Below are 24,994 nucleotides of genomic sequence, written 5' to 3'. Positions count from 1 at the left end.
ACAGTCCTTTTCCATATCTTCAGGATTTCAGCAACCAAATAGGAATCTCTACAGCTATGAGGATTACAATTTTTCTGATTCTTTTACAATTCTTCTTCTGGTCAGACATTTACTAGTAAAACAAATTACTAGTAAAGCAAAGATCTGCATGCTGAAACCAAAACAATTCAGGCATTAGAATCACTGTATACAGCAAGCATTTTGGATTTCTTAGCAAGGCACTGGTGTCATATGGCACAATCTGTTCTTCAGAGCTCTGTAGTGGGCCCAGTCCTGTTTAATAACTTTATCAACAATCTGGACAAGGGGATTGAATGTACCCTTAAACACTTAGCAGATGACACTGAGTTGGGTGGGAGTGTTGATCACCTGGAGGGAAGGAAGGCTCTGCAGCTCTGGGCAGGCTCAATCAATGAGCCAAGGTGAACTGCATGAGGTTTAACAAAGCAACAGCCAACTTCCAGGTCCTGCCCTTGGGTCACAACAATCTCATACAGTGCTACAGGTTTGGGGAAGCACAGCTGGAAAGATACCCATTGGAAAAGGACCTGGGGGAGCTGGTCGACAGCAGGTGAGCTTGAGCCTGGTATCTGCCTGGGTAGCCAAGAAGGTCAATGGCACAGTGTGGCCAGCAGGACCAGGCAGTGATTGTCCCCCTGTACTCAGCAGTGGTGAGGCCACATGTTGAACCCTGGGTTCAGTTCTGGGCCCCTCACTAGAGAGAAAGGGAAAGGCACTGGGGTGCTGGAGCATGTCCAGAGAAGGGTGAGAGAGCTGGTGAAGGGTCTGAAGCACAAGTCTCATGAGAAGCAGCTGAGAGAGCTGGGATTGTTCAGCCTGAAGAAAAGGAGGCTTGGGAAGGCCCTTATCACTCTCTACAACTGCCTGAAAGGAAGTTGTAGCCAGGTGTCAGGAAAAGGCAGCTGACAGCCTTTTCCCCCAAGTAACAAGTGATAGGACAAGAGCAAAAGGCCTCAGGTTGCAACAAGGGAGGTTTAGATGGGATATTAATAACACTTTCTTCACCAAAGGGTTGTCAAGCTTTGCAACAGGCTGCCCAGGGAAGTCATTAAGTTACCATTCCTGAAGGTATTTAAAAGGCATGTAGATGTGGCACTTAAGGACACAGTTTAGTGGTGGACTGGCAGTGCTGGATTTATAGTTAGGTTCAATGACCTTAAAGGTCTTTTCCAACTTAAATGATTCTAGTTTGGAATCAATGTAAGACAAATATTCTAAATCTTCACCTTTTCATTCTTATGAGTTTTCTCATTCTCCTTTCACTAGAGATATACCACTAGCTTTTAAAGGGATCAGCAAAGAGTTAAACACATTCCTGTAGTTTCTGTTAACATCTTTCCTCAAAATGCTTCCTCAAAGTCCATAACTGTTTTTATAATTGACCAAACAATATTTTAGTAGCTGGCTCACCCAGTAAATGAAGCTATTATAACAACTGACTTTATTCAAAGCCCTGGGACCCAGCACACAAACTGATCACCACCCATATTTTGTCCCTAAATGAGGACATGGGACTTCTTCTCTCCAGTACATATATAATAGTTCCCCTGGGATTTCTATCCTTATTGACTCAGCTTTGGGAAGGAAACTGAATGCTAACCTGCTGGACAGGTGATTTACAGTAAGATCTCCCAGTGCAACTTCAGAAGGAGGCTCTTCAGTGCAGACTCTGCACTGTTGCAGAGTTAGGGAGTGTTTGCCTTGTGACTAGAATGTAGATGTAGATTACCAGCTGTGCCAAGTTGCAAATTGAGTCAACAGAGCAGCAGTCATTTGAAATTGAGAACAGAATTTGAAGATTCAAATCACATTTTAAAAAATACCCAAACCAAGTATTCATATTAGAGCAGAAATGAAAGACTTGGAACTGAGTCTCTCTTTGACAGGTCTTTATCTCCAGATGCTTCAGCAGTAATTCTATACACTCAACTAAAATACATTTTAAATGTAAAATTATATTGTGTACAGAATATGAAAACAGACGTTAATATGAACAAAACAGATAACTGCAGTGTTCAGTGCTCTTTACGCACAGATACCCTTTTTCTTCATATTGTAAGTCTATTTCAGCTAAATGGACTGTGAAAATCAATAGCAAACTCCATTTGCTAAATAACACTTGTAAGCTCTGACTTGGCTAAGGGAATCTTGACTCAAATTATTTGTGCAAACCTACCAGCAAGAACTCCATGGAAATTCCTAATTTTTGCCATGTGGTACCTGGCAGGCAGCTTTGAAAGACCAAAGTAATTTTGACATCTGCATTTTTGAAATTGCACCTATGAATAAAAAAAAATCGATTTAGCCAATAGGCAGATGGTTTTCCCTAAACAAATTACTAGAAATAATTCAAGTATGCTTAGCAATTTTGCTGCTGAAGACAGAGTCTTTTGAATAAATCAACACAATCTGAATACGATTTTTTTTTCAGGAATCAATGTGCTTGGTGATATGAATTCTAACTCTCTCACAAAGCTGTCATAATGCTGAAATCAGATGCACCCTCTTCATATTTTCTGTATTGCTTATCAGGTAGGTGGCAAAATAGCCAGTAACCATAAAAAGCTGCTGGAACAAATTTCAGTAGAACAAGTGTTTTGCTCTAACAGTTAGGTCTTGCATTCTCCTCTAGCTTTAGCAGAATTCCCTGTCGTGTGTTCCTTTAAAAGTCCAAGAGAGATACCTGTAAGGCAACAAGTCACTTTGGCACACATAATTTCTCATTTGTGAAACTGGGTTAAACACTGGGCAGCATTAGCTGCCTCTTCACTGGGAGGCTGAGATCACAGTACTTTTACTAATGAAGCTAAAATGGCTCTGTTGTAGATAAGGAAACAGGTGCTCAAATAAACACACTTTACAAGGCCTTACCCCAGTGTCATGACAGCCTGGGCAAACTCTCTCAAATGCTCCAAGAGGAAGGTGCTGAGATTAACTTCTGGAGGTTGTGATCCTGACTGATACGGCAGGACCACAGGAATAAAGAAAAGACTGGGAAGGTTTGCTGAATGCTCCATGAGGAAGGTGTCAGGATTAACTTCTGAAGGCTGTGTTCGTGACTGATACATCAGAACCACAGGAACAGAGAACAGACTGAAAAGGCTTGCTGGGGATAACCTCTTTGTGGTGCGCTGGCTCTGTCCGCAGAGATCAGAGATGCCCCCTGGTTTCCCCAACCATACCTTGCTTTCTGCACACTGATGCTATTGTAGCCTTGTCCCATTCTCCTTAAAAGGTACAGCTGGAATTTCTGCTCTTTCATTTCCAGATTAATTTCCAAGACTTTTTTTTTTTAATGAGGTAAAAATTTTCTAAACCGGACCTGCAGGGTCGACCTGACCTTTTATTATTTTTTTTTCAATGCTCTATACTCCCAGTGCACGTGCAGTGGGAAGAAACGCGGGACGACAGCGCTCCAGTTAGAGGATGCAAGCGATAGAGGAAGGGCACCGCACGAACTCGCAGTGACAGCGCTCCTCCAAGCCCGAGGGGAGGCGCGGGCAGGGGAGGGGCCGAGGGAGCGCCCCGGGAAGCCCGGACACCTCCCCAGCCCCAACGCGCGGCTCCCGTCCTTTCTCCCTCCCTCGCTGCCGGGAGCTACTCTCTCCTCGCTGCCCCGCGAGCCGGAACCCCGGGCGTTCCTCGGCAGGGAAGGCGGCGCCGTGGAAGAAGGACAGCCCCTCTACCAGGGAGGCCCCTTGCCCCAACCCCAGCGAAGCCCGCCCTCCGAGGGCAGGTAGCGCATCCCAGGGGAGCTTTCCTCCTCCGTCTCCTCCTCCACCTCCTAGCGCCGGTGGCCCGGAAGGGAAGCCCTGCCCCTCCTCCCTATCCAGCTCCCAGGTGGCAGCGGCCATCTCCGTGCTTTCCTCTTCGCTGCCTGCCGCGGCTCCGCTCCACCTGTAGCGCGGCCGCGGGGCGGGCAGAAGGCGAGTGCCCCCCGCCCTCCAGCTTCCCTCCGCCCGCCCTGCCTCCCGGGACACGGTCGCCGCTTCCTCCCGCTCCGGCTGCGGCCCTGACGTCGCTTCCTTCCAACATGGCGAGGGCAGGTTGTTGCTGCGGCCGCCGCCGGTGCTGATGGAGGCGGGCGCGGGCCGGGGGCGGCTCGGGGACTGACGGGCGCCGTCCGCGCACACGCGTATCGGGGGCGGGCGGAGAAGGGAGGAGAAGACTCCGTCTTCCCTCAGCCGCGGGGGTTGGCTGTCGGCGCCGCCCGGGCCCACCCCAGCCTCCCCCAGGAGAGCCGCCGAGCGGGTGTCGGGACGCCCTGCGAAGGAGCCCTTCCCCCGCGGCCGCCGCGGCCCCTGGCAGCGCTCCCGGTGGGAGAGGCCGGTGCCCCGTTCTCACTTCCCCGCTCCACCCTCCTCCTCTCACGGCTCGATCGCGCTCATGTATGAAGGGAAGAAGACGAAAAACATGTTTCTGACCCGGGCCCTGGAGAAGATCCTGGCCGACAAGGAGGTGAAGAAGGCGCATCACTCCCAGCTGCGCAAAGCCTGCGAGGTGGCACTAGGTGAGGCGCAGCCCGGGAGGGCAGGGAAGGGGCGCCCCGGGGTCGGGGCCCGCTTCGGAGCCCGCTTTGCCTGTGCGTTTGTGTTGCGGGGGGAGGGGGACTGTGGGGCTTCTGGGGGAATGAGGCAGAGGGGCTGTCCGGCAGGGAAGGGCTGGGGGCGGTGGGGTTGTGGGCTGAGCCGTGGCGCAGGTCTGGGTCGTGCAGCGCAGCCCCCCGGAGGTGTGGGACCCTGGGCTGCGGGCGAGCATCGCCCCTCGCCGGGAGCGGCCCCGCGCTGACAGCAGCGGCGAGGGCGCTGCGGCGCCCGTCGGGCTCTCCTCCTTCCCTCCTCCTCCTCCTCCCCGCTCGCAGGATGAATAGGCAGACACGGAGCTGAGCTGAGCTGACCTGGAAGCAGACGGCCGGCGGGGAGGGAGCAGGTGACAGGCAGCGGTGAGGGAGGAGGGACGGGTGAGGAAGAGGGGGTGGCCGAGACCGAGAGACAGTGACACCTGGCAATGTCCGGAGCTGGTGGCCCTTCGGAGCCGGGAAGAGGGCTGGAGAGGAGAGAATGGTCCGGGAGATGTGCGAGGGAGAGCCTTAGGCAAGTCGTTCCTGATGGAGAAACGGCTGATGGGGAAGAGTTTCCTTCATGCATGGCAGAGCTGGAGCGGCCACGGATGATAACAGAATCACGGAGTTGTTAGGGTTGGAAGGAGCCTCTGGAGATTATTTAGTCCAACCCCCATATTGTAGGATTCCCAAGATGTGGGAATCTTTTGCCTTCTTCGGGCCAAAGGAGGGGTGTTGGGTTTGTAGTGCAGCTGTGTCAGCGCCGCCTCGTCTGGAAGCGTGAAGGAAGTACCGGTGCTGGATAGTACAAAGCACATGTAGGCATCCAATTACAGGCAGCTTGAAAGGACAACGTGGGCTTCACGATTCTGACATGAGTAGTACAGGCGGGGCTTGAACCTATGTGGCAAAATACTGACATGTTTACTGAAAGACTTACTGAGAAAGACCTGTTTCATTTAAGTAATAATGGATCATGTCCCTCTCTTTCTAGTGTAATTGTTTCTATTTTGGAGATAATTGTCTTGATTTTTGTACAGTAATAATGTCTGTTTAAATGGATTTGTTTGAGGAGATAATATTAAATTGAAACTTGCTTGTTTTGAAAATGAGTGTAAGTGATTTGAAGTTGTTCTTTTGTCATTCTATTAACTTGTATGTTGGGGCTTATTTTTTTTTAAACAGTCCTTTTCTTCATTTCTTTGTCTGTGAAAGATCCTGATAAAGGGAGGGGCAGAAATAACCATACTTCAGCTATTTATTTCTTCTTAATTAAAATCGATGAGAAACAGGTTTTTTCTTACACTCTTCATATATCACTAGAGTGGTTAACAGTAATCTTACTGTTTATACAGATGAGATTAAATTGATTACCCTTTGGCCCTTCTGTTGACTTTAGACTGTGCATTCAAGTTAGAAATGAAACAGAGAAGTGTTTTTTATTGTTAAACTGAATTTCTGTCCAGTCTGTATGTCATCCATAGAATTAGACACTGGTATTCATCTTGTGCTTCTGTCATACTTTATTTCAGTAGCTTGATCTATCTTAAGTATCATCCAGATCCCTCCAGGCATGGCTCCATTGTGCTCTACAGATTACAAAGCAAGCCCTCTAGACTGTATGGTCTGTCTCTGGTGTCAAGTAAACTGATTTGTGCAAGGAAACCCTCAAGCACACACCCCAGCTACACAGCTACTACAGCTTTATTGAATCATCCTGTGGATCTGATTGGGGCTTAAATGGGAAGACATTGTGATATGGGTATAAAAATAATTAAAACAGGAAAGAAGAAATGCAAGATTGTGTGTACTACCTTACATATATACAGGGGCTTTGTGAACTTAAAAAATATCAGACTTGATGTTAAGTACTATAGAGGCTTACTTACATTTTTTGTTTGTGTGGTTTGGTTGTTTTTTGGGTTTTTTTGTGTTACAGCACAACAAAATGCAGCTGGTGATTGCAAATTTAGCAATTTAGCATGATCCATTGTCTGGTTTCATGCGTGATTGCAAGTAGCAATATGTAACTCCTGAGTAGAGTAGTGCTCGTGTCTGTAAGAAAAATTTTGGAGAAAAGTCCATATCATCCATATTTCACATACAGTACAATTGGCTATTAAAGCTGAGCTGTGATTTTTGTAGCAGTATTTGAAATAAGATGCACATGCTGTTCTCTGTCCATTTAGCTCCTCATCTATTGCAACTGCTCTTCAGCTGGATGCTTCATTGCTGTGTTAAGCAAAGGGTACAGACTTATTACTCCTGAGAAATTGCTTTATTTTGAAGAGCAGCACATTAATGATAAAAATCAGTAAAAAATAATTTAGAGTTGAATTTAATTTGGTGCTAGGTCTGGTGAAGTCTAATTTTACAGTTTTATTGGATTTTTTTTAAATGGTAGTTAAATAAAAAGTAGCTTTTAAGAATCATGACAGTACTTCCATATCTCCAAATCTGTATCTCCGTATCTCCCAAATCAACATCTTTTTCAGTCTGAATATTTAATTGATTAGTCTTCACTGAAGTTATCTGTGTGCTCCATTAAGATCTTTTTTCCCACTGCATGACTGTACTAAATGTTGCTTTTTATTTACTACTAATAATAGGTCAGATGTTCTGACTAGTAGTTGTTACTAATTCAGGCTTTTTTTGTTTCATTCTCCAAAGCCGCTGTTTACCTTGTTTTATATTGTTTGTATAAAATGATCTGCTGTTGAAATATTTGATAAACAAGCAATGAAATACAGTATCCCTGTACAACAGGCTAACTAATAAACAGTAGCTCTGCTTTTTAGGTTGAGCTTAACAAGCAGTATTTTAAAAATATTTGATGCTCTCCCTTTGTCATTTTTAATCCCCATGTATTTTCTTATAAATCTGTTGCATTCCATTAAGATTATACATCATCTATTTTTAATTTGTGAATCTTAGGGAGAAAAACTTTGCAGCATTCCAGGCTGTGGCAGTTTGACCTCTGAACAGGTGTTAAGATGAGGTCCTTCTAGTATGACCATTTTTTCCAGTGATTACAACATAAGAAAGCAAAATATGGATTAAGTATTGCAACCTGAATTTTAGATGTTCTTTGGCTTTTTAACAGGAATGAAATTAAACCTGATACTTGTAGCAACCCGTATTTGATGATTCACCAGTTTGTATCTGGATTTATACAGAACAGCTAAGTTTAATTTAACGTTATCCTTCCTGAGACGTTTTCTCTCTATGTGGGAAACATAAGATTTCCTTAGTCACCTAATGAAGTGCAGCTAATTTAGAACTTTGTGTTGTTTACTTTCATAGCAGCAACTCTTAATCAGTGTAAGGAATGAGTTAATCCTTGAAATTGTCCACTTGCAGAAAGCATCAGGCATCAAGCTGTCGGAAGGATTAGACTTAGAAGCTCCTTTTACAGTGACTTACCTCCACTGCTGTTTCTATATTGCTTTTCAACCATGCTACAGTCTAGGAAGCCTTACTGTAAATGTACTGTGTTTGCATAAACAATGAAAAGTCTTGGGGGGGGGGGGGAAATCCTCCTCTGATCATAAAGTATTTAATAGACCAAACAAACAATGTTACCACTTCGTGTCAAAATCTGGAGCATGGATTTGTCTCCCTGAAAAGGTAGTTTCAGAGCTTGAAGCTGGGTAAACCAGAATGCCCTGCTTGCATAAAGTCTGCTAATTCAGCTGCAAATCAGGAGTCAAACAACTCTTCATAAAACTGCAAACTGCAAGTAATATGAAATTATATGGATATGTCCCTAGTATGTACTTTAAAAAAAAATGTGCACGTGCTACCTGGAGTTCTGGAACTACCAACTGAAGAGGGCCAAAACTTAGTTTTAAAAGGTTCTTGAGTGCTCCTTGTATTGTTTATTTTAGTCTGTCTTGCAGAGATCCTGCTGGATGATGTAGATCTTGTGCAGTGTGGAAGTAGCATCTCTGTTCAGTTTGTACTGCCTTTACCTGTACATGCAGGATGATGGGCTGTAATTAAGCACTTAGTTTCTCTGAAAACAGGTAGTGCTTGGAGTAGAACTAACCCAGAGGTGTGAAGGTTCATCTGTGTTCTTACCTGTGCAGATCTGCAAATGGCCTCTCACCTACTTAGTTTTTTCTGTCTCCCTTTTGACCTTTGCAAGTTTCACCTTGTCTTTTGCATATAGAAGCAATCGTGATAGATGAGAATGAGTGTGGTTGACAGATACTCAGTACAGAATTGTGTGTATGTGTTGGAAACAGTTCGTTGGAAAATACCTTCCCACACTATAATGAACAGTTAAAATTGCATTTTTAAAAGACCATTATTGTGTTACTGCACCGAAGTTAATTTTACTGGGGAAGTTGTGGGTGAGCTAAATTCCTGTTTGTATTTTTATATATGCTGTTCTTGGTAGGCTGTCTTCTATTTTTCATGAAAACTAGTTGTCCTTTTTAGAAACTGGAGGTCAGAATTGTTGGAGTCTCTTTTATTCTGGATACAAAGAGATTGGTATTGCAATGTTGTGTGTTGTCTTCATGTGCTATAGGCATTTATTTTCACAATATACGAGTCAGTATTGTCCATAAATATTTTTTCTATTTGTAATTGTCCTTCTGAAACACTTATTTTTACACAAGGGAGGATAAATGGAGATTTCATGCTAGTAAAAACCAAGATGTATGTTAAAAAGAAAAAAAGAAAACACACCAAAACCACTGAAAATTGCAGCTGCCCTTCCCTGCTTTTGTTTGCTTAACTGAGCTTGGGCTTTAACTAGCAGGCTTTCAGTGTGGTTAAAATATCATCTACTTTTGTAAAGATTTAAAATTTGGCTTGGGAAAAGTAAGGTTTGGATGGTCCTATAACCTGTTTTCCAGGTTGCCTCAGCATTTGATATGTAAGGTGCTGTTTATTTAGAATTTACGGGGCTAATTTAAGGGAAGTTGTGTGTATTTAGATATTTTGTTGTTTCAAGTGTAATCAGATCTTGGCTGTGCACAATGGCAGTGCTGATGAGATTTAATCTCTTTTGAGAAAGGGGGTGGTTGGCAGGGTATGTGTAAAAACACTTTTCTAGAAAACAGGGTGGCTTGTATCTGGTCAGAAGAATGTTAAAGGAGAGTGAATATCAAATACTTGGGTTTTGTCTTGGAAGTTGAAAATGGTATTTCTTTTAGGTAATTTTGACTTCATCCTGAAATATGTGTTTGGTTAAAGCCTTTAATATTTTGAAAGTTTGAACATTGATTTTCACAATCCTTTAAAATTTAATCTTGTAAGATTTCAGCATATCTTTGTGACACAGGACAGCTTTTAAATACCTGTGTTCTGCTGCATATTTTAGAGCCTTAATTAGAATTTTGAACCTTAAAATGAGAAGTTGTTGCCCTGTGGCCAGAATGTATCTATTTCTTGTAAGAACTATCTTTACTGTCTTGTGGGGCTTTAGTCTATCTAGTTGATTTTTCTTCCTGTACTCTTTTCCAGTGTGTAACTGCTGTGATTGTAATCTTTTCCTTTTTTCTCTTGATTCTTGTTTCCAGCTAACAAGTACATCATTCATTCAGGTTGACAACTTCTTATGTGTCTTCTTCATGTATAAATGAACAAAAAATAGTTCAACTGTTGACATCAGTTGTACATTCCAGACTTTTTCTAGAGTCCTTCAGAGAGCAGTCGCTATTGAGATAGTATTTTGATAAGATTGTCTAAACATGTGTAAACTTGTGCAGTTGTCAGGAAAGATTTTGGTGTTTATGGGTGTTTATAAAAAGCCATTGGTGCTCTGGTCAGTCTCTTCTGTTCTTGGCAAACATCCTAGGTGAAATCATGGACCTAGAAAGATAAGTAAAGCTTGTGGTTTTGGGGGGCACCTAGCTGTCAGTTCGGGGGTTTTATTGGTGTTGACACTTCTATCTGGTTGCTGATCAGTTTGTACTTTAAATGAATGCTGCTAGGAGCTTGGGAAGCAAGACCTGCAAATTGCCCATGACTCTTATTCTATTCTGCAACAGCCAGTGGTAGATCAGTGACTTGAATAGGCAGGGGAAAAGAGTTTTGGATTTTCTGTATCCTGTGTGATGTGTAAATTAGTGGTTTGCAGGGAGAAAATGTTCTGGCCTGTGAAAGACAGCTACTGTCAGTGGTTTATAGGCTGGAGGGACTTGGGAAACAGCTCTGCAAATTTCAAGGAAGGAGGGAGATATAATGGAAATATAGCTGATTAAGAAGTTTGATAGTTTTTATCTGTAAAGGAGGCAGACATTTACTATGTGTGTGCTTAAAAGACAATGTGTAGTAGCTGTGCTAGTCAGATGCACACAGACCAATAAGTATTCTGTTTGTGGTTCACAGACTGTAGTTCTTTCTCATAAGTGAGTAGTAGAAGAAACTATCGGCTGTATCTAAGCAAAACAGACCTTTAAGAAAAATCACATACAAGAGGTCTCCAAACAACCAGGGAAGACATAAAGTGCTTTTGTGAGATTTTATGGAGAGAGATATTGTACAAGGATAATTGAGCAAATGGTAGCTGGCATTTCTATGAAAAGCACTTAATGTGGTAACGTGAAATGAAGAAGAAAACACAAAACCCCAAACCCACCAAACACCACCACTACCACCACCCCCTGCCTATATAGTTTATTGACACTGTAATGGAATGCAGGGGAGTGTTAAAAAAAATCTATTTTTGATGGATAAGGTGGATGATACTTGTTATTCAATGCTTTCCATTTTCAGTATATATATAGAGAGACACTAAAAATAGGTGTATCAAGCCCCAAGAGTTTGAAATACTTGGCACTATTCCCTTATTGATTTCTAATCAATCTTGGGAGACTGAGAGAATTCCAAAGGTCTGGAAGACATTTGCTACTGTGCCAGAATTGTTATGAGGATGACCTGCCTAATTGCTGGTGTATTGCCTTAATGTTGATCCCAGGCAAAATAGTGGAGTGACTGATACTTATGTTAATGAGAACAAAATCAGCAATCAGCAAGGATTAGAGAAAGATTTAGAAATAAATTTTAAATAAGGCAGGTCCTCTACCGTTTTTTTTGGCGGGGGATAGATTATAAGGCATTTTTACCACTTATTAGCCTTCTGTAATGATCTTCTTCAAGTCTAACTTTAAATTATTAGAAGTAAAACTTGCCAAATTGATAGAAAAATGGTTGATAGCATTTCATTTGAATTGATAAATACTATCAGATTTTGATGAGTGGCTAATTTGTGATTTTTGGTTGGTTAATTTAGTTGTGTGTTTTTCCCACCCTGTCATGTTGCTTCTTTCCAGTCTACCCTTGGTAGATTAAGGTATTCTTGGTGTTGGAGATTTTGCTTGGGTTTCTTCAGGGGTTTCTGGTGTTGGTGGTGTTTGCTGGTTTTCTTTAATTTGAAGTTTTAAATGTACTAGTAGATTATGAGATTTCAGTTGGGAGGCAGGAACTTCTTCTTTTAAAAGAAGAACTTGCAGTCTTGAGGAAGCTGAGCTCTTGTTACACTGCTGTGATCAAGAAGAGTTTAAAAGCTTAGATAGTGCAACCTCCACATTCCCTAACTTTGTACATTACACAACTTAGAGCTGTTTTGTCATGCGTGGATGGATTTTTTTGTCTTAAGTCCACACTTTTTATTCTAGAATTGTATAAACAGTTTAATAGCATAACTACATTTTTTCGAGACCAAAAGTATATTTTAGAAAGACATTTAGGGTGTGATAGCTTTGGACATTTTTTTTTTTAAATTACTTTCAGAAGGTTTGGTGATTTATTTTTTTTTTTTCCTGTCCCTCTGTTTCTGGTACTCTGCCATGTATACTCATGTGGTACAAGATTGCATAGTTATTGATGTTATGCTATTTATTACTTGGTTTTGTTCAAATGGTTTATGTCTGCTGTTCAGTGGTCTGCAGTTTTGGGTTTTTTATTTCATGCATTTCCTATGTTAGAAAAATTATATTTTAAAGATATTTGAAGTTACTTGCCCTTGAGATAAATTGGTTTATTCAAGCTCTCTTTTTGTATCTGTTCAAACACAGAGGGGGATAAATTTCAAGAAAATTATCCATTGATAATACCAATTCTGCACATACTGCCTTTAGCACTTGCTGTTCTAATAATCTCAACAGGTTTGCAATGTTATTCCTATTTTTCACTTAAAAATAAAAGTGTAATTAGGTTTGTAAATATTTCATGTGAAGATATTTTAGCCAATGATGGATCCAGGAGTGTTTTGCTACTTTCTTTTTTTTTTTCCACTTGAAGTGACTCCCAGGTGTCAATTTGCACTGCAGTTGATTTGAATGACCAACATGCTTCAGCATTGCAATGTGAAGCTTTGGAGTTTGAGAGAAATGAGATACAAGATATTTTTAGACTTTAAGATAAAACTATTGTGTTTTACTGAAGATATTAGACAACATTTTATATTACAGTCTAAGCTGTCCAGTTGAATAATATGAGGTAGACTTTGAGTTTCAAATCTGTGAATTAAAATTAAGTAGTGTGCCACTGGTGTGATTCCACTGGTAGCTTCCCATGATATTTTAGTTTTAAAACTGTTCTAGAGATTGATGCAGATATACTTGCACAGAGCAGTGTACTTTTAATGCAGGTTGTAAGAATAAAGTGAAGGGAATGCCTTTCCAAGTGCAAGTATATTTTTTTGCAGAGGTGTGGTTCTGTTGTGTATAAAACTAACACACCACTGCTTGCCTGAGAAGTGAACTTGCAGGTGTTAACCGTGTGTCTGGGTGGTACTGTTACCTGGACTGAGAGTGCAGCAGGTAAGGTAAAGTCCCAGAGTTCTTTCTGCCACTCAGGAAAGCTGGTAAAGGCAGTCTTAATTTGCTTGATGTGGCTGACGGACTGTGATGTGTGCAAGAATGCTGGCATGGGTTTTGTGTGGAGTGTAGGAAAGTGGATAGGAATAAATTAACCTTTGTTTACATTATTCTGAAATGGAAACAGCTTTTTAACCATAAGTAAAATTGCTAGAATCGAGCAGCTGTCTTTCTGTGGAAGTTTGAAAGCTGGATAAAAACTAAATGTCTGAGAAGTGTGATTAAAATTTTCTTCACCTTCGTCAAAATGAGACACTTGAATGTTCTCCACTTGTGATTTAAGACATGAAACCTGATTTTGTGTGATTATGCATATAAATAGATCTTAAATGCTTAGAATTTTGCTGTAAAGAGAAATAGTTTTGTTCTTTAAAATTGTACCTAACACTGTGGGATATATAGTCGGTGGTGGTCAATGACATTTGGCGAAGCTTCAGGTTTGTATCTTAACTCCTTTTCTGTTCCTCTCTCCACCTAAGTTTGACCTCTAGCCCTGAGTCTTGCTCAGAGCAGAATCCGTGTTCAAACTATTAACAGCCTTTTATATTGAAGGAACAGCAGCACTTGGATCATTTTTATCTTGTTCTACCTTCACATCACATGAAAGCTGAAGCTGCTGTCTGCTTGATTGCTGTCCAGACCTTTCAGTGATGAGCTTGAGGCAGGTGGCAGTTTTTTTGACTGACTGCTGTAGTTTGGAACAGTTTTTATTTAACAATAATTACTTACACTTTCTCTTTCACTGATCTTGTGCCTCTCCTACTTGTTCTTTAAGAGCACTATAGGACATGTGGTTAAAAAACTGTAAATATAGCTGTGTTGTTAAATAAAAAGAACTTGTGTCGTCAATGCAAGTACGTTTTTTCGTAATACTACTTTTAGAACTATGGATCCAGTGGATCTGGTAAATATGGAACTGAATGCCTGAAATTCTTCACAGCTTGGTACGCAGTGGTAAAAGAAGCACTTTCTTGCAGGATGGTTGGCAACATGAGTTTAGTAATACTTCAGTAGAGTTAATAATACTGTGTAGAGGTGGCCTTTTAATAACTATGACTCTCTTAAGGGTGCTTGAGAGTGGCTTGTTACTGAGTGGGCATCGCTGCGGAAGTCACACGTCCTAGTGGTCCCGCTGGATACCCGTAAAGGGTAACTAAGTTGACTTCTGCCCCAGCGTGAGTGGGGGTGTAGCGTGCGCTGCCCCACTCTGGTTTGGGACTCGCCACCCCAATAGCGGTATCACAAAAACCAGTGAAACAAATGTGCCAGATTAAGACAGCCCATCTTGATGGGAGTGCCTTGGTCCCGAAGGCCTTGTCCGCGGGCCAGTCAGTTGGACGGATGCGCTGGCAGCAGATGACGCTAAGGACGCTGCCAGCCAGGAATTGACGACCTCCAGGTGGACTCACCTAGCACTCGGATGTATCCTGGTGACAAAAGCTTGTGTGCAATGCATGATTCTCAAGCCAGGGGTCATGTAACACACGCCGCCAGGCCCCGACCTGCGGGGAGGTGATGCTGGGTAAAGCATGGCAGCGCTTGGGGGGTAGTACTGCCATGAGCCACCAGGGACCCCTCACATTCTGGTGTGTGCCGTTGTGTTTTCCAGGGCCGGCCTGAGTTGGCCTCTGTGTTTGAAGGGAAACACATGTCAACTGAGGCAACTGTGCAGCAGGGCATAGTGTGCCTGTCATGCTTCCCATGTCACGTATGTCCAGCACGAGTGGGCACGCCGGGACCCGATGCTGAGTGCTGCCACTTAGGGGCTCCGCGCTGGTCGCAACCCAGTGGTGATCGAGCGGTGGAGTACAAGGCCCTGTACCTGACCCCAGAGTGCGCATGGGCTATGGTGTGGGTTGTCTTGACAGGGCAGGTGCATTCATGTTGTCGCAGGCCCATGTCACTGGTAGCGCTCAATTGTACCCAAGTCCAAGAGAAGCAGGACTCTCGGTGGGATTCTCACTTCCGCGTGGCGTGGGCATGATGACATCCACTCCTACATCTCCTTTTGGATGAAATTACAGATTTCAACCCCGGTGGACGGGCCACCATTACTTAACCCGGAAAAGGTGTGGAAACACGTGTTTCTGCTCAAAAACCAGCCTTCCATAGGCCTTGCTGCCTTATGGACATCTGAGAAAAGGAAGAATAGTTGTCATATGAGTAATTGTCTTAATTTATGCAGTCTGAACTTCTAAAAAAAAATTATTTGATGTAAATAAAAGAACAGGGAAAATTAAGATTTCATTGTATTAATAATTAATGCATATGTGCTGTACTGAAGGCAGTCACACTGAAGCTTTCAGTAATACTCATTCTTACTTCTTATGTTCTTTCAAATATCTTAGTCTGAGCTGTTTCTTATGTCTGCACTTCATGAAGAAATAGGACTTCAGTAACAGTATGATCACCTAGAATGCTTCTTTTAAAAAAGCTCACATTAGGGCTTCTGATTTAAAATTTGAGCTTTCTAATACAAGTTCAAATTTTTCTTTGGGTGAAAATTGCAAACTTGATATGGTTGTAACCTTTTTGGGGGGCATACCACAGACAAAAATAACCTTAAGTCCATACTTTATTGTTAATCCTTTTTTGTTTCCTCTGTCAAGTATGAGTTGTGAGTTTTGTAAACAATCATTATTAAATTGTAGTCTTCTGGCCATCATCTTGTAGCTGGAAAAGATAATAATTTTCTTATAATTCAGAGCAACAATAGGAGGGAAATGGCTTAGTGCTCTTTTAATTAGAAAGTTACCAGTAGTATGATTATATAGACTTATATGTGACCTTTAAAGTTTTAGTGTCTGAAAGGAATTAGATACTTGCAGTGTCATGTGTTCTTTTGCTTTCAAAGTTAATGTACTGAGCGGGCTACTTAATGGGAGTGTGTTGGGGGTTTGTTTTGGGTTGTCTTTGTTGCAGTTTCTCTCTGTGTCATGGACTTAAAATTACCTGCTATGTAAGTCTGAAATAAAGGTTAGTAAAAATCTTCAAGTTTTAAATTACTATTTAAACTACCTATCTCCAAAAGGGAAAGAAATAATTGCACTCCAATATCTACAGAAGGTTAAAAATAAAACATTGATTTTTTCCCATATTATGAAGGGACCTTTAAATTTGATTCTTAAACCTTGACACTGCACATGACCTTACTGTCCTTGGTTGTATCTTGTTTTTGACAAATCACAGTTCTGGTCATTTGGCAGAAGAGAAATAGACCTCATACACCTTGAAAATGTTACAGCAAATGATTTGCTGTGTTATCAGGAGGATAATTAAAAAGCCTGAAGGTTCCCTTGTTGCAGGACGTAGGAAGGGATACTGGCCATGGTTTGATCAGCTTTAAATCTGGATTTTATTAAATTCTAGCAGTCAAATTAAATACCTATTTTGAGATGGAAATGCTCACATGACTGGGTTGTTCCATTTTATTCCAGGATTTCTTTTATTCCATGAATCTATTCTGTATGTATATTACAACTATTTAATATGTTGTATACTGTGTTTATGGAGGGCACAGTAGAGGTGTAGTTACTTTTATTGCCTTGGGTAATACGTGAAACTTGTATATGATAGTAGTTTGTAGTAGCTGGCTATACTTGAAAAAAGTATGGAATAAGGATGCATCATCACTGCTTTGCCGTGTGCTTACTCCTGAAAAAAAAAATTAAAAGAAAAAGGAATGTTCAAAGGATCATGTTACATGACAGTCTACTGCAGAGGTGGGCCGTGTGAAGAGGGGACACATAGCTTTTGTTCATACTGCCAAATGATGCAGAAACAAGACAGAGAAACATAATGACAGTCTTGTTCTGCAGTAGCAGCCTCTCTTTGCCAGAATAAATACACCACATTAGTAAAACATTTATTTCAGTCTTCATTTGTCATCAACCAAGCAAACATCAACTAGCGCACAGTAGAATATAACAAGAGTCTTAAAAAATAGTTTCATCAATAGGTAGCTCTGTCAAAAAGGAATGTATGCTTGCTTATATATGAACGCCAGAAGTTTTTGAAAATAGTTGAGAAAGTATCAGTGGTTTTAAAATCAGGCTGCTGTCTTAGGTCAGGGAGGAGAAAGGATAATTTGTGGAAAAATCTTAATTCCATAGCATTAATTATAAAGGTAGGAATGTTTAGTTTGCTGTACTTGACAGAAGGCTTAGTCGTGACAGGTAAATACATTCAACTGCATTGACAGGTAACGCTGAGTTAATATGTATCGGGCAGCTCTTGTGTCCTTCTTGAACAGTACCCAGGAATTGGTTTAAGATATAGCAATTCAAGAGCTCACCTGTAACAGTGAACAGTCTCATCACTGTATGCTTAAACATAGTCTCCAAATCAGTTTCATAGCAGTCATGGAAAAAAAAACTCACTGAAGACCATGGGTTTTTGTTTTTGTTTTAGAAAGACTAACACCAGATGAAGGGATCAAAAAGGGGGAGCAAAATGCTTAGAACTGATGGTTTGTCAGGTGTTCTGTTAACAACTAGTGAATATCAGCTATTGATAAAAGCTCATCAAAGCTTTGTGATAAAGCTGGTATGAGCCAGTAGCAAAGAAAACACACCGTATCTCTATTGCTTGTAAGCGATAATGGTATCGCAAAATTATTTGAGGAGTACAAAGATACTGAAGATGATGAAAATGCATTATTTACCTCTTTGCTGTTTGTGGAAGCTGAGGAGGTTTCCTATAGAGGAATAAAAATTAATAACTTGGGGGGAAAAAAAATCTTAATTTGAAGTCTAAACTAAGGAGCCTGTTAACTTTTTAGGATTAGGAATTTTTAAAGGGCCTCAAATCTGAGATCACTGGATTTCATCTGTGTTTATCTGTGAATCGCTGTGTAAAACATGTACGATTTAAATTTCATTAATTGCTAAGGAATGGGAGGTGCTAAATGACTAAAGCCAGTGGTTTTTTGTTTGTTTGTTTTTTGTTGTTTTTTTGTTTGTTTAATAAAAAAAGATGCCAAGGATATGAGGGATTAAGAAATCTTGAAAGAGTAGCAAAGAATAAAGCTAATGGAGAACAGAATGGATGTGTGTACTGTGGTGAGGAAGAATTGGTGCGGACTTTTCTGAGGGGAAACCTACCATCCCAAATCTGCAGGGCAAAGTCATTGAGTGTATAGATAAGTGTATGGTAATACAGTTTTACAGTGAACCTCAACCAGGTTGCACAGCCAAGGTTCCTGAAGGTGCTGAGCTCTCAAGGATTATATAACCTGTTTCCCCTACAAAGAGGTATTTCAGTTCTATAGAGGTTTGTGGTGTTTTGGGACGAGTGGTGAGGTTACAAAGGTTAATTAAGGAAAATGCTTAACAGAGTGAAAACAACCTGCCATAGGCAGCAGTTGTGCTGTACTGACCCACTCTTTGATCAAAGGGCACTGTTTGGGTGCTGCTAAATGCAAACTGACCTATATGGAGGAGGAAACTGATTGAAACTGTGGGTGTACAAATATAGGGTCTAAATAAGACATCTGTCAAGAGGGTGCATGGCATTGAATTACTGTGATTGATTCCATCAAAATATTGATTCCTTTGTCTAAAAGACAAAAACGAAAACAATAGAGGAAAATGAATGAAGCCATTAGGCTGCTTTATAAAGATACCACATGTTCCATGTGCGGTTTTGCTCTCTGCTGTCTTCTTGATGCAGAAGTCAACAAGGATGATTGAAGATGTAGAATGTCTTGCAGAGGTGATCAGGCAGACTGCCTCTTGTTCTCTGAAGGGAAATAAATGAGATGGAAGTGAAGGAAGTTTGTAAAATTTTAAGTGGCATAGACACAAAGAGAGAGTAATTGATTGCAATTTCTCATAATGCAAATACAGAGATCTTATATCTTGTACAGAGATCTTAAAAAGTCCAGCTTTTTTTTAAGGAAAGCAAAAAAAAAAAAGTTCTTTCCTGCAGCTTGTAATTGCATTCATCCCAAAAGTTAAAATCGTTTGAAAAGTGATTAAGTGAAAAATTTAAGAAGGGTTGTCAAACCTGCAGGAACAGTCTCTGCACAGGAAGAGTGTAAGCCACAGATGGCTAAATACTGGTAGGAGGGAACTATTGCAGCATTCCTGCCCTGCTTTTGTAATCCGCATTTACTTGAGCATATGCTGTTGGCCGTTCCTGGATATCAAGGGTTTAAGAAAAACTTGCTGTTCTTGTATCTTTCTGTCTGATACAGTCAGATATTTTTAGATTTAATTTCTGTGTTTGTTCCCCAGTTCTAAAAGCTCTCATGAACTTTATTTAAAAATCTGGTATAGGGTTGCTCTGTTCTTGTTTGCATCTTTGGGCACTGGTCTGCTTATGTATTTCGTGAAAAATTCATTGTCCGTCAAACTTTATTAGATGCCTTCATTCCTCTTGTTTGAAATTTATTTTTCTACTATGTCTGCACTTTATGGTGAAATAGCTTTTGAGCTGGGTAGTTCAAAAGTTAAAAGCTATATTCTTTTTTTATTTATGCAGGAAAATGCATTGTTAACTAGAAAAAAAAAATTCTTCTTAATTAAATGGACTGGAGCTACTGCGTACAAATACTTGTCTTATGACATGAAATGATGATTGAAAATACTGATGTTCTGCGAATGGCATTATGAACTGAAGATACACTAATTCTAGATTTAAACTTTGCATGTAGGTGTAAAAAGCTGTGTTGTATCTGAAGTAGGAAGAACAGAATGCTTGTGTAACACAAGGAGAGCTTGGCTGTTGCAGAATATACTGTAGCTTGATCTTTCCAAGTTAGGTTTGGTTAGGCCTTGAAATTTTGATTCATAAAGAACCCAAGTACACAAGTGAAAATAGTTTTTGTTGCTTTTGAGTTTCTGTGAGTTAATGTAACTGCAACACTTTATGTATATGACTGTAATACTATCTTTAAAATATGAGGGTATTGGTGCTGAGGAGAAATTGCAAAACTGACTTTGTGACTTAAATTCATATTTTTTGCTACTTCAGTTACTACATTGCTCATCCTGTCATGAGAGCATAACCTCTTGAAGCAGGACACAGTTAAAGAGTAAATGCCTAGGATTGAAGGCCTTCATATGTACTTGATCTCCTGTATTTCATAATTGTTGTTCGGTTCTCTGCTGGCTTTGGGGAATGCTTGGGCAAATTCTGAAGCAGACATCCTGGTCCATCTGCTGCATGTGGCAGTGGCAACTTGTGTTTACAAGAAGTCAGGCAGATAGCATGCATGGAAACATGCAGGGAGAAACATCATATGTATCAAACTGAATCTTAGCTGAAATGCAACATTTTGTGTTTCTAAATATAGGTTCTGTTAAATGTTTGGGATACTTTCTCAGTTGTGAATGCAAACAATTAAAATGGTAATTACATTTTAAGAGTTAGTCAGATACTTAAGAGACTTGTTTCTGTTAAGCCTTCTATTCTTCTGTTCAAGCACTGCTTGACTGCAAATGAGTGTGCAGAAATTTCTCTTATACGGATGGATATGGTGGAATAATCCAGCAATTACATTGCAGGGGGGTGAGATAATTTCATACTATCAGATTTTGATTTTTTTTTTTTTTTAGTTAGATTATTCATGTTTGCCTGCTTTGAACTTAAAGGTCAAACTTAAAGAGGATCTTCATAGAGAAGTTCATTGTGTTCCTTCAGATGAGATACAAATCACAGGATTTTGTTCTAGATGTATTTCATTTGAGAGAAGCTTTTGCAGGCAGGTGGAAATTAATTGATTAAAAATGCTCTCCCAACTTCAAATGTAATCTTGTGTGCAAAATTTGTATCGACCTCTGACTGACATATGCTTTTTTCTTAATTGTTATTTTTTGACAGAAACCCACACTTTTCCAAGCAGAGGAATGTGCTTGAGTTCCTGATTTTAAGATTGAGAGAAACTTAGCTGTTCAGTTAAAGGAATGGGAAGAGGGGAAGCCAAATTTGATATGAAAAGTCACAACGTGCATCACCACAAACTTGTTTTCTTTGTAAAACACGATAGTACATTTCATGTCTGGTGGCTTTCACCAGGAGTGTTATGCATAGTCAATTATGTTACATTAAGTTTGCAGAAGAACTGAGGCTGCTTTTGACTTTTCTAAATTTTGGAGAGTGACATGTTAACCTGCTGTAGCAAATCAAGCATTATTGATGACTCACATTCTCTAGAAATAGGCAAACATGCTTCACAAGTTTAAACAACAGAGCTACTGGTTTCCTTGTGGCTCAGAGGAAGCATAAACCCACCATACCCAGAGAGTGTCTGCAGCCCTGCTCTTGGCATGCAGTGCAAGCTACAATTCTGCTAACTGAAACAAATAATCAAGTGAAGTAATGAATGCTTGAGGAAATTCATAGGAGGACTGGATGTACTGAGTCTCTGCAGAGAGACTGTTGAGAATTTCTGTCTGTCCTGATTTTTCACTGTTTTCTCTTTGATGAATATGCTGACAAACTAATGTGTGCCATCAGTTGGCTCAGGTAAACAAGAATTGGGTTGAGTCCCTGTATCTCGCATGAACTATTCTATAGAGACTTGTGGAGTTACATATTACTTCAGACCATTAAATTCTACCATCCTTTGAGGTTTAACCTTGCCCCCCCCTCCCCCTTAAATTTGAAACTTAATTCAGTTAGTAGATTCCCAGCTCTTTGTGGGGGGGTTACAAGTGTTTGCAGGTATTCACACAGAATGGTTTGTAATGTTGGGTTGCATTGACAGTGGTGTAAATAAAGTCTCACTTCTGACAAGAATTATGCTGATTATAATCACTGTTACAGAATTTATGATTGGCAGTCAGTTTCATTTACCTTGTTGTGTGCTACTTAGATGGCAGCTATGTTTCCTTGCAAGAATATTTGAAAAATCAATTCCTGAGGCAGAGAAGCTGTGTTCTATGGTTTGTTTACGTTTTGTTTTGTCTGTATCCAAAGACTTGCAATGCTTTTCTTAGTCCAGCATGTGCTATTTTCATGAGAGACATTGGTGAGAGTTGTTTTGTATACTGATCTGTATATTGTTGCACTTGGTGAAATTGTTTTTTCTTTAAATGGTAGTTATTTGGACCTAAATAATTGTAGTGTGCCCTTTGATCAAACTCTTGTAGGAGGTTTGTCTTATTTCCATGTTTCTCTGCAGTATTTTGTCCTCTCAGATTCTTTACTAAAGAAATAAATGACCTCTCTCAATTCACATTTTCATGTTTCCATGTTGAATTTCATTTTCTGTTCTGTTATTCCAATCTGTTTTAACTTAACAACCCATATTTCCCCAGCAGTAGCAGTAATACTGAGTCAAGCATTTGTTTTCTTCCCCATCCTACAATTTTCCACATGGTAAAACCAGGTGTAGGAATTCATCCATGTTGTGGGATTTTTTTTTAAAAAGTCTTTTAAAATTCAAGTTGAAACCATCAGTATTTATGCTCTTAATCCAGTTTTACTTTGTTACATTTTAACTGGTGAAGTCCCTCTGCGATTATATAGCAGATGTGCAAGGCAGTTTTACTTGCTTAATACAGATAGATGATGCAGCCAGGAGGAAAGGAATGTTAAGTAGCAACTGATTTTTTGCTGTTCAGCACACTTGTAACAGCATTGTAAATTTTCCTTGCTGAATAGTCTTTGTTCTGAGTAGTAGTTGACTCATTTGTGTGCATAGCATTGTATGCTACCTTCTTTCTTTAAGCAGCAAAAACTCCAAAAAAGTAATAAAAATACCCGTGTGAAGTCAGTTTATGCTGTTTTTGAAATGTACTGCCTGCCTCTATTTGAAAAGCTGTTGCTGGTGTTGTGCGTAGCCTATGGAAACAGAATTTACATGATTCACAAGTGTTTTAATACATGACATGAGAAAAGAGTCAGAAAAACTATATACATGGTGAATATGAAGAAGAATATACAGCTGTAGGCTTTCTCCCCCTTATGTGATAAAGAAATATTATTGTCCTGTCAAAACTTTACTTCATTACAAAAATAGTAGTAATGTTGATGAGACATAGTAGGTAGATTTCGTAGGGTTTTGCAGTATATTTATTCCAGTACATTTTTTTCATGTACACATCAATGGGAAATTCTGTTCCAGTTTTTTCTTCCCAAAACTTTTCTTCATGTGATGCACATGAAGTATGGCAACTCAGGGTCATGTAGATCTACAGTGAATTGAAATACCTCTCTGACCTAATGAAAACTAAAATTGTCAGGCTATTTAAACACAGTGCTTTGGTAGTTATTGTGTAAGGAGATTGCAGATACAGATAGTGGAATAGGAGGAACCACTCTTTTTGATGGTCATCCTCAGATTGATTGACTGGATTAAAGCAAGTTGGAAAACTGTCTCTCTAGGCAAGAACCTTTTTACAGTCTGGTTATGTGACTATTTAGTAAGCAACCAAGCTGGTTTTATGTTAATGGACCTTTTCAGCAGCTTGTACCACCAGTCCTGAACATGAAACCAATTCACAGAGGTTGTGAGAGGAGGTGCCAAAGGCTGGCACAAGGTTTTTGGAAGGTATGCCCTGCTTGATTAAACTAAATACACATGTATTGCAAGTTACTCTTGTAACTGCTTAAAGATGTAAATTAAATCTATTTCCATTCTTTGATCTAAGAAAAAAACACAAATTTGGATGTGACTGGGAATTTGCTGTAGATTTAATAAAGGATGACCCATATAATAAAGAGGGGAAGCAGAGGATTTACTGCTGTAGGAAGTGAGCTTTTCAGCTGCATGTTAGAAAATAAATGCTATTAAGAATGACTGTAGTTCAGTTATCCTTGGTAATGTGTGACCTATATGTGTGTCACCACTCCTCAAGCAGTGAAGCAACTTGACAGTAGTCTCAACTTGGTTTAGCAAATAGAAGGATTATGGGAAATCCAATTAAAACCCCACTGGATTGAATTATTCTGAATTAATTTTAAACAGAATGAGGCCACTAGAGTACTTCCTGCTTTTGTACAGATTTGCCAGTGATTCTGTATTTGAAAACCGTCATATCCAGTAAACTGAAGGAGCAGGTACTAAGTTTGACTGAACCAAAACAGATTGTGCATTCAGATTTCTAAATGTACACCCAAGTTGCGTATTCCAGAATGGTGAGTTGTGAGCAGGGCTGGGGAAAACCTGTAGTTCTGTTTTAGTGCCATCTAAAAATGGCTAAAAGGAAAACTGAGACTAAAGGAGAAGATTGTTTCAGAGATTAAAAAAAACCAAAACAATAAGGAGCATGAGACATAAGGACTTTTGAAGTGCAGATTTGAAGGTAGAGGAGCGCTGTGACAGGATTTGCTGCGAATCTGTAGCATATCAGAAAATATGGCATGGGAAGTAAAAACAGACATTGCTCCTTTCCTCTGTTAGCACTCTTCAAAAGAATTAGTGTCATCTAAAGCTGAAGCACTCTGGTAGAGTCTGTGTTTGTGACTTTTGAGTTTTGATTTTGTGTATATGTGCATGTAAATATTTCTGTACATGATTCAAAGGTTACTACTCCATGTTTTACAAGACAATGAGACATGAGTTCTCATACCAAGGAAGCATTTCACTTTATTAGAGGGTTTCAAGATTTTGTAGAGCACAAGGAGGATT

At 40.3% G+C, this 24,994-nt stretch overlaps 1 protein-coding gene across 1 annotated transcript in view; it reads left to right on the top strand.

The window, feature by feature from the left end:
• Positions 1-4,407: 4,407 nt before the first annotated feature.
• Positions 4,408-24,994, top strand: part of ARFGEF1 (ADP ribosylation factor guanine nucleotide exchange factor 1) — an 84,477-nt gene continuing 63,890 nt past the window's right edge. Inside the window, exon 1 of the mRNA XM_062502184.1 lies at positions 4,408-4,531. Within this exon, the coding sequence (XP_062358168.1) occupies positions 4,408-4,531 (124 nt within the window). The remainder of the gene's footprint in view (positions 4,532-24,994) is intronic.

This window comes from Cinclus cinclus, chromosome 1 (genome assembly GCF_963662255.1).
Source record: "Cinclus cinclus chromosome 1, bCinCin1.1, whole genome shotgun sequence".
Classification (NCBI taxonomy): domain Eukaryota; kingdom Metazoa; phylum Chordata; class Aves; order Passeriformes; family Cinclidae; genus Cinclus; species Cinclus cinclus.
This window is presented reverse-complemented; position numbering and strand designations above follow the sequence as displayed.